The 9,503-nt window shown below is 43.0% G+C and overlaps 1 protein-coding gene across 1 annotated transcript in view; it reads left to right on the top strand.

The window, feature by feature from the left end:
* Positions 1 to 9,503, top strand: part of LOC146992385 (slit homolog 1 protein-like) — a 127,174-nt gene that overhangs the window by 16,414 nt on the left and 101,257 nt on the right. The window contains exons 2-4 of the mRNA XM_085785906.1: positions 4,100 to 4,171; positions 5,702 to 5,773; positions 5,868 to 5,939. Of these exons, the coding sequence (XP_085642032.1) occupies positions 4,100 to 4,171; positions 5,702 to 5,773; positions 5,868 to 5,939 (216 nt within the window). The remainder of the gene's footprint in view (positions 1 to 4,099; positions 4,172 to 5,701; positions 5,774 to 5,867; positions 5,940 to 9,503) is intronic.

The following is a 9,503-nucleotide window of genomic DNA, read 5'->3' as shown; positions in this document are numbered from 1 at the left end:
TCATATTTTCAGCCGCTTTGGCTGCTCGCTTGCTGGTCATTGGGGAGCCGAAGGACATCTCTATTCTGACAGGTTGCCGACGAACCGCGTCATATAGTTAACTGGGGCTCAACTTCTCGTCTGGTGGTGCTTTGGACGCTTTGGACGCTTTGGATGCTTTGGAAGCGTGGTGAAATCAGTTGACGCTTTGGTCGCTCAGTGTCGCCGGGCTCTCATTGAAAATGAAATGAAATCCGGCGTTTTGATGCTTTGGAAGCTTTTGGTGTGAATGCACAGTTAGGAGTAGGTTCTTTACCTTTAATTGTCGGTGCAAGCTATTTCTAGAACGGCGGAGCAGAGCCGTGAGCTGCTCAGAGCTACGCTACGGAGGCTCATGGGATTTCTTGGTTTCCCTCATCAAACTCATCAAATACACAATCCAACAACTCCAAAACGCTCTGGTGGACACACTACCAGACGCACCACACTATGAGATAATCATGTGTAATTATGTAACACGACAATGAAGAAAATACTCTGAACTACTTTTGCTTGGGAAGTCACTCTGCCCAGCAGCCGTGTCTGGAATGTGGTTCTGTCTGCATTTACCTCCAAAACAACTCTGTCTTATAATGTTACATGATTTTCTCATAGTGTGGTGAATGTGCAGGTCACAACTTGTCCACCAGAGCGTTTTGGAGTTCTTGGATTGTGTATTTATACCTTGACAACATTCACCGACAATTAAAGGTAATTAACCTACTCCTAAAACTATAGGGATTATGGCAATGGGTAAATTTACCAAAATGTTGAACTATCTCTTTGATACACAAGCTTCTGAATCTGTTTTACATCCATTTGGGTTTTATTCTGTGGGCGAAAATGAAAATAAGTGAATATTCTTTTATTGCAGTAGTGTTCATCTCCACTGACAGATCTGTGAAGTCCCATAGTTTCACCACTCACCAGGTTTTCATTGGGGTATACCTGACATACTCGCTTTTAAACGGTATTATCACTTGTCTCTGCTCTGCGTCCTTGGTGTATCATGCTTTCATCCATTGTTGAAGCCGACCAATCAAAGATCTGCAGCAGCCGGAGGAGAAACACTTTCTCTGTGGAACCTGTAGCTCTTTGGTTCTTGGAAACAAACTGATTCATCGATCAATCAGGGAAAAATGGCAGAACTAGCAAAACTGGAAGTTCTCAAGGAAGACGTTCTGGGCCCTGGTTAACCACAAACTGGATGTAGTTTTTATTCCTGCAGGTACACAGAGTCTTTTTAGTACTTCACTGCCTTGTACTGTAGAGGTGCAAAATGAAACTGTCTGGGGGGAAACAAAAAGTTGGAGTTTTATCCTAAAAAGAGAGAGAAATGTTGGAAGATTCAGTTTCCCCCCAGTTGGACGACTCGAGCCTTGTTTTGTCCAGATACATTTCTGTATAAATACACAGTGGTTTTGTCTCTTGTCTTGTGCGCTGTGAAAATCAAACCGGTGAACCTTGTAGAAACTGCAGAACAGAACGGACGGTTTCTTCTTTTTTCTCTGCACGACAACGTGCGGCTCACAAAAACAATGTATTTCCCGAAATTGAAACCAAAGTCTCGATCTTAACCCCAAACAAAAACCCTTCTTCTTACTCAATGTGGCCGTGTCACTGTATCCACTGTCCAAACACAAGAAGAGGAAAACCTAGAGAGAGAACCAGCAATTATGCGTCCCTGTTGTTCACTACAACCTGTCCTTTAAAGGAATAGTTCACCAAAAAATGAAAAATGATGAATACTCCGGAGTAGTTTTTTATTCCTCAAAGTGCATCTGGAGACCTGGGAGGCCGGTTCGTAGTCCAACCAAAACTTTATATGAGAGTAATAGGGCCCGATGCAAAAACGTCCATAAAACTACACAAAAACAATTTAAAATTCGTCCACTGCAATCCAAGTGTCCTGAAGGGATATAGTCCAGAGTTTACTGGAAACAACGTCATTTAGGACATTTTTACAGCCGAAACAGTCCTGTATGAAATTTGCCTGGATGCACGCGGATGTGACCGGACTTGCCTAGTTTCTAGTAAACTCTGGACTATCTCCCTTCAGGACACTTGGATTGCCGCAGGCGAGCGGTATGGAGGAATATTTAATGGTTTTTGTGTAGTTTTATGGACGTTTTTGTGTCCGGCACGATGAACGTGAGAGCGCGCCCCAGGCAAATTCAATACAGGACTGTTTAGGCTGTAAAAATGTCCTAAATGACGTAGTTTCCAGTAAACGATTATAGCGATTGTTTTCTCCCCCCGGGATGACGACGAAGGTTGGCCGGCTGACCAGCTCTGCAGACCAGCTGCTGCCGAAGTCCGGACTTCGTTAGGCTGTAAAAATGTCCTAAATGACGTTGTGTCCAGTAAACTCTGGACTATCTCCCTTCAGGACACTTGGATTGCAGTGGACGAGCAGTGTGGAGGAATATTAAATGGTTTTTGTGTAGTTTTATGGACCTGTTTATGTCGGTCCCTATTACTCTCATACACTATGAAGTTTTGGTTGGACTACGAAGTGCGTCTCCAGATGCACTCTGAGGGATAAAAAACTACTCCGGAGTATTCATCAGCATGAGGGGGAGTCAATAATGACTGAATTTCATTTTTTGGTGAACTATTCCTTTAACTGGAACATGGAGCAGACAGTGAAGGAAAAAACACACCTGGAACAGATGAAAAACAACAAACAACATGAATCTGAGATGTTTGTGTCTGTTTTTCTGTCTTTCCAGGTGTTTTTTGTGGGGTTTTTTTAGGCACCGGTTCACACACCTGAACCACAGCTACCACTCTGTCTCTCTGTCTGTCTCTCTCTCTCTCTTTCTGTCTTTCTGTCTCTCTCTTTCTTTTACATGGGACAGGCCAAGGTCACACGCTGCTCCACCCTTTACAGTAGTACAGGAACATGACACTCTTCTACACACACACGCACACACACACACACACACACATATACACACACGTACACACAGACAGGTGCGCGCACACGGCTCAGTTTACCTCTGCTTCCACAAAGCCTCGTGGGAAGAGTGACATCATCCCCTCTCTTTCTTCGCAGCTGTCAATCAACGTAGACAATGAGGTCATAGGGTTAACCCCCCCCCTCCCCCCTCCTCCGCGGCCGCGTTGAAAGGAGCGAATATCACATAACACAAACCACAGCAACAGTTCATACCTGGAGCATGTTTACAAAACGAGAGAGGAGGGAACAGACTCGATGTCTGAGAGCGTTCTGCAGCTTTAAACTGACATTCACTCATTTATTGTAAAAACTATATTAATTCATATATAAAAGACAGGTTTTCCTCAAAGTGAACTTAAACTCTCTTTACTGCAAACTACAGTAAGAGAAAATAACCTCAAAGAGATGCAACAATGTACTGATACTTTACATGATAATGAGTCATCAAACTTGTTTTTGGAGTAAGAAGTGAAAGAATTGGACTTTTTGGGAGAATCTAGTTTTATGGGTTTTTTTTTTAGTTTTTTTCTGAGTGAGTTTGACAGAAGTTTAAAGGGATAGTGCAACATGTTGGCAAACTGGCCCATTGCCATAATCCCTATAGTCATAGCAGTAGGTTCGTTACGTGTAATTATTGGTGCAAGCTATTTTTAGAACGGCCGAGTGAATGTGCAGGTCTCAACTTGTCCACCAGAGCGTTGTGGAGTTGTTGGATTGTGTATTTGATGAGTATGATGAGGGAAACCAAGAAATCCCTTTAGCCTCCGTAGCGTAGCTCTGAGCAGCTCGCGGCTCTGCTCCGCCGTTCTAAAAACAGCTTGCACCGACAATTAAAGGTAACGAACCTACTACTATGGCTATGGGCCAATTTGCCAAAATGTTGAACTGTCCCTTTAATGTGCTGCTTTCACAACATTAATCACAACAGAAGTTCAGTTTTTGGTTGTTGTATTGCTTCCTCGCTGTCAAATGACTAACTTAAATATTCTATTGACATATAAACGTGTGTGTGTGTGTGTTGTGTGATACTGTATATCCATGTCAGCATTGATATGTTTTTGTCGTCAGGCAGATTTCTCCTGTATTAATACTGACCTCTGTTCTCTTTGTTCCTTCCAGGGATCTGAACGGAAACAACCTGACCGTCGTCACCAAGTCGGACTTCTCTGGTCTCAAACACCTCAGAGTCCTGTAAGTCTCAGCCACACTCAAACACCTGTTTTTATATGTTTAAAATGAAGTTTTTATACATTTAATCCAATTTTACATTAGTGTGGTTTTATATTTGGCACTTGGTTCATGTATGTTTTCTAGAAGTACTCGCAACTCTGCAGGACTCAGTGTCAATTTATTGTAGTGACGTACGTTTGGAGCAGTGTATAGCTCTTCGTCAGACAGTAGGATAGCTATCAGAAGCCATCTTAAATACTACTAGTCACATGACCTGATCAGGAGAAGATAGCATGCAGCTGTTACAGGTGTCAGATTTAACAGAAAAAAACAGAAGACAGCAAGCAACCTCAATACCCTGACCTTGATATTCTCGGTGCATATAAACATGTATATTTTCTGTCATAAAGCACTCAGAGTCTGAGCTGCGTTTCTTTTACAAAAGGTGCAATATCATGAAGTTTATCATTGTTATCCTTATATTAAAACATCCAGAGGCATTCAGAACAGGATGGATGAGTATGTATGTAGGTAGATCCACTTTATCGATGCAGCATTTCTCACTTGGTCACGTCTGTGTAAGATCCAGATGTGCAGCCCCCCCCCCCCACACACACACACACAGCTGTCAGACCCTCTGCTAACAGGGCGGCAGCTTGTATTTGTTCTCTCCCAGCAGCAGCTTCGGCTCTGGCAGGAATGTGGGAATCACCGATCGAGAGCCCGAGGGCAGCGAGCGGAGCTGCAGCTCAGCACCACATGACACATGAACCGGCCCGAGGAGCTTGTTTCGGTGTCGGTGTCAGTCAGAATTTACGACGGGGAGAGGGAGAGGGGAAGAGGGAGGGGGGAAGAGAGGGGTTTTATCTGTGACCTTTTGACCTGGAAACACCGTGCCCTGTGGGAGCGGCTGGACAGGCCGAGGTTTTCCTGTGTGGGTCCGAGTCCGGTGTCGCTGACGGACACGAGGCGTTAGAAGGATGATGTGCCAGCAGCTAAATGACGTCTCAGGAGGCTCCAAACAGATTAGCAGCCCGCTGGGAGCCCCAGGCCCACGGCTGTCAGCGTGGGGGGGGGTTGATGTGGAAGTGTTACACCAGTGGTTTACGGTGTGTGAGTCTGTATCTATCAAACACACAACTGTAGAAAGGAGGGTGTGTTTTTAAAGAGGAACTAAGCAGGATTTCTCCCGTGGCTATGCTACGTTTTTACCTTAATTAAAAAGCTCCTGTGTAATTGTGATCGTTAAAGGGGTAGTTCAACATTATGGCAAATTGGCCCATTGCCATAATCCAAGCAGTCTCTGCATTTCCCTCGAAAACAACTCTGTCTGGTAAAGTTGCGACAACACATGAAAAAATAAAAATAATTGAAAATGAAATTTTTTTTTCATGTCCGAAAAGGAGTGGAAAGAAGTAAAACGTATTGACTCCCACCCCCTATTCATAAATGAGCTATATTATTAGTTTATTTCTCCATGACAACCTACATCAAACATCCTGTAGGTTGAGATGAGCAGAGCGTCATGATGTGGTTGTGTTTGTGTTGCAGTCACCTGATGGAGAACCAGATCCACAACGTTGAGAGAGGAGCGTTCGACGAGCTGAAGGAGCTGGAGAGACTGTGAGCACACACACACACACACACACACACACACACACATAGAGCTAATGTGACAGTAATATTTGACTCTTTCTCCTCTGTGTTTTTGTTCCAGTCGTCTGAACAAGAACCGACTGAGCCAATTCCCTGAGCTGCTGTTTCAGAAGAACGAAGCTCTGTCTCGACTGTGAGTAGGAACTCTGAAACCTCTGCACACATCTGTCCTGTCCTGTCTGCACTTTACTCCTGACTGATCAATCACAGACTCACAGAGTGTGTTCATGTCATAAAATATGATTTTATAATCAAGTAAGAAACAAAACTAAAACGTGAAAACGTGTAGAAAGTCGTCCACTGTATCAGGACTCATCCACGTCTGAGTCGACGTATACGTGTCTTGTTACGCACATTTTTCCGTACGCAGTTTGACCCAAACTTCATAAACATCTTTTGTCTTGCTCTCTCTGTGCAACCTGCAATTTAGTCTGTATAGGAGTTTTATTTTACAGCCGTCGAAGTCTTGTGATTGTTCTGGGTCTCTGATGGAGCTGGATGTTTATCTGTGTGGTGAGCCGGTCGGTGATACGATGCTGGACCGACCGCTCTGTTGGTTTACTGTACACAGTACAGTGGACGGAGGATCATGTGACCGACTCTCTCCACAGGTTTGGTCCTGATCACATGACCGGCTGTTCATATGGCTGCCTGGACACAAAGCGTGGACACTTTGAAGGGATAGTTCAACATTTTGGCAAATTGGCCCATTGCCATAATCGCTATAGTCATAGCAGTAGGTTCATTACCTTTAATTGTAGGTGTAAGCTATTTTCAGTACAGCGGAGCGCAGCAGCTGGCTGCTCAGAGCTACGCTACGGAGGCTGACGGAACGATACGAAACGGAGCCGTTTTCGAGGTAAATTCATACAAAACCGCTGATGCGCGTTGCGTTCAGGGACAGTTTTTCAGCAAGCAGTCTCCGTATTTACCCTGTATTTACCTCGATAACGGCTCCGTTTCGTATCGTTCCGTCATTATCTCATAGCGTGGTGGTTGTGCAGGTCACAACTTGTCTACAAAAGCGCTGTGGAGTTTTGGGATGTTGAATTTGATGAGTTTAATGAGGGAAACCAAGAAATTCCCTTAGCCTCCATAGCGTAGCTCTGAGCAGCCAGCTGCTGTGCTCCGCCGTACTGAAAATAGCTTACACCTACAATTAAAGGTAACGAACCTACTGCTATGACTATAGGGATTATGGCAATGGGCCAATTTGCCAAAATGTTGAACTATCCCTTTAAACATTTTGTCAAATTGGCCCATTGCCATAATCCCTATAGCCATAGCAGTAGGTTCGTTACCTTTAATTGTCGGTGCAAGCTATTTTTAGAATGGCGGAGCAGAGCCGTGAGCTGCTCAGAGCTACGCTATAGAGGCTCATGGGATTTCTTGGTTTCCCTCATCAAACTCATCAAATTCACAATCCAGCAACTCCACAACGCTCTGGTGGACAAGTTGTGACCTGCACATTCACCACGCTATGAGATAATAACACAACGTTACCAGACAGAGTTGTTTTAGAGGGAAGTTCCATCAATCGATCATGTCAACATGACATACCACGCATCTTTTCATGGGCAGTCATCTCCTTCTTTCAAGGCAACACTCTCTCTGCCCCCACATAGTCGGGCATACTGTGCACGTACTGTGAGTGGCGAGGCGAGGGCTCCGCATGCACTGTCTGCCGACATTTAAAACAGGTTGATGTGAAGATTCGCGAGCAGTCTATGGTGTGTCACCGAGTATGCGTACATGATTGGTTAAGTGTGGCACAACTCTCATTATCATTGGCTATTTGTATTGTCTGTCAAAACATGGATGAATGAAACCTATTGACTTTCTATCAACCACGTTATCATTTTATCACCCAGTCCTATTTTGATCGGATTGGTTAATTAAGACATTACGGCCGATCACAAAAATTGCAAAAAATGCGAAGTATTGGCCGATTCGATATAGCCGATGAAATCGGTGGACTGTCTAATGAACACTATAAGCAGATATCGTGTTTACTTCTCCACCGCTCCATGGATTGATTTCTCACCGGCTTCGTTGAAAACAAACGCACATGGAGGAGAGGAGGGTTAGAGACACAGAGGAGGAGAGTATTAATCTTTAACTCCACTCGCCGTTATCATCTCATTTTTGTCAAAGGATTTCCAGACATCACTCTTCTCCTTCTTACAAACTGCCTCGGCGCACGTAACCTAACCCCAACCGAGTTTTAACCACTGCAACTCAGAACAACACTTGCACAGGTGTGAAAGTCGACAAATACACGTACACGAGTACACGTTCCCATCTCTGTCTGATCCTGCAGCAGCACACAGCACACCCACTGTTCACAGTATCTCTGCCCCTCGGGGATAAATAAAGTTACTTGAATTGAACTGATACTATAATAGTTAATATTTAGTGTTGGTTTGACTCGTCTCTCGGTCGTTACCCGTCTCCTCCTCTGCAGACCGACGCTCTCGTCTCGTCTGCTGCAGCTTCAGTCTTTGTGCTCGTTTTGGCTTTTTCATCATCAAAAATTGACCCATTTTTCTCACCTAGAAAACTCTGAAACTGTTTCCCCTCGGACGGCGGAGGCTCCACAAATCACTGCCACAGCCCCACAGGACACACACACACACACACACACACACACGCACGCACGCACACACACACACACACACACACACACACACAAAGAGCTGAGGTTTTTTTGTTCTTGTTTAATAACTGAAAGCCTGGACGCAGTTGGTTACTATGCGGCTAAATGTGTCTGACACGCACACACAGTCTTTGTTGTGAGTGTGTGTGAGTGTGTGTGTGTGTGTGTGTCTGTGTGTGTGTGTGTGTGGTTGCGGTGTGGCACGGTGCAGGTATCTTGACGACTGCCTGGAGACGCCTGGAAACACACACACAAACAGTGACAGAAGAGAAAGCAAAGATAACACAACACACGGCTCTTTAATTAAGTTTCCTCGCTGACTGATCCCTTTATATGGAGCTACATTTGTGTCTTTGTTATTCAATCCCTAAAAAGTTTCACTTCAATCAAAAAAGATATTTTCAATCAAAACAAACTTCGCTTCAATCAAAAAAACACAAAAACATTTCAATCAAAGAAAAAAAAAAGTGCTCGAATGCAATTTTTTCAATCTCAAATATGTTTTTGCATTGAAACCATTTTTTCTTTGATTGAAATGTTTTTGGTTTTTTTGATTGAAGCGAAGTTTGTTTTGATTGAAAATATCTTTTTTGATTGAAGTGAAACTTTTTGGGTATTTTCAATCAAAACAAACTTCGCTTCAATCAAAAAAAACAAAAACATTTCAATCAATGCAAAAACATATTTGAGATTGAAAAAATTGCATTCGAGCACTTTTTTTTTTCTTTGTAATGTTTTCGTTTTTTTTTATTCAGGTTATTATTTGATTGAAAATATTTTTTGGGATTAAAGTCATCTTTTTTTTTTGTATTTGGGCCATATTATGAGTAGGATATTTGTGTCTTTATTATTCAATCAAAAAAAGTTGATTTAAACAAAAAAGATTTTTCAATCAAATAATGAATCACTTTTTTTTTCAATCAAAGAAAAAAAAGGGTTCAAACGCAATTTTTTGTGTCTCAAACATTCTTTTGGTATTCAAACACTTCTTTTTGATTGAAAAGTTTTTTTTTTATTGAAGTAAAGTTTCTGTATATGTTA

This window comes from Trachurus japonicus, chromosome 1 (assembly GCF_045865225.1).
Source record: "Trachurus japonicus isolate A0001 chromosome 1, Traja_1.0".
Taxonomy (NCBI): domain Eukaryota; kingdom Metazoa; phylum Chordata; class Actinopteri; order Carangiformes; family Carangidae; genus Trachurus; species Trachurus japonicus.
This window is presented reverse-complemented; position numbering and strand designations above follow the sequence as displayed.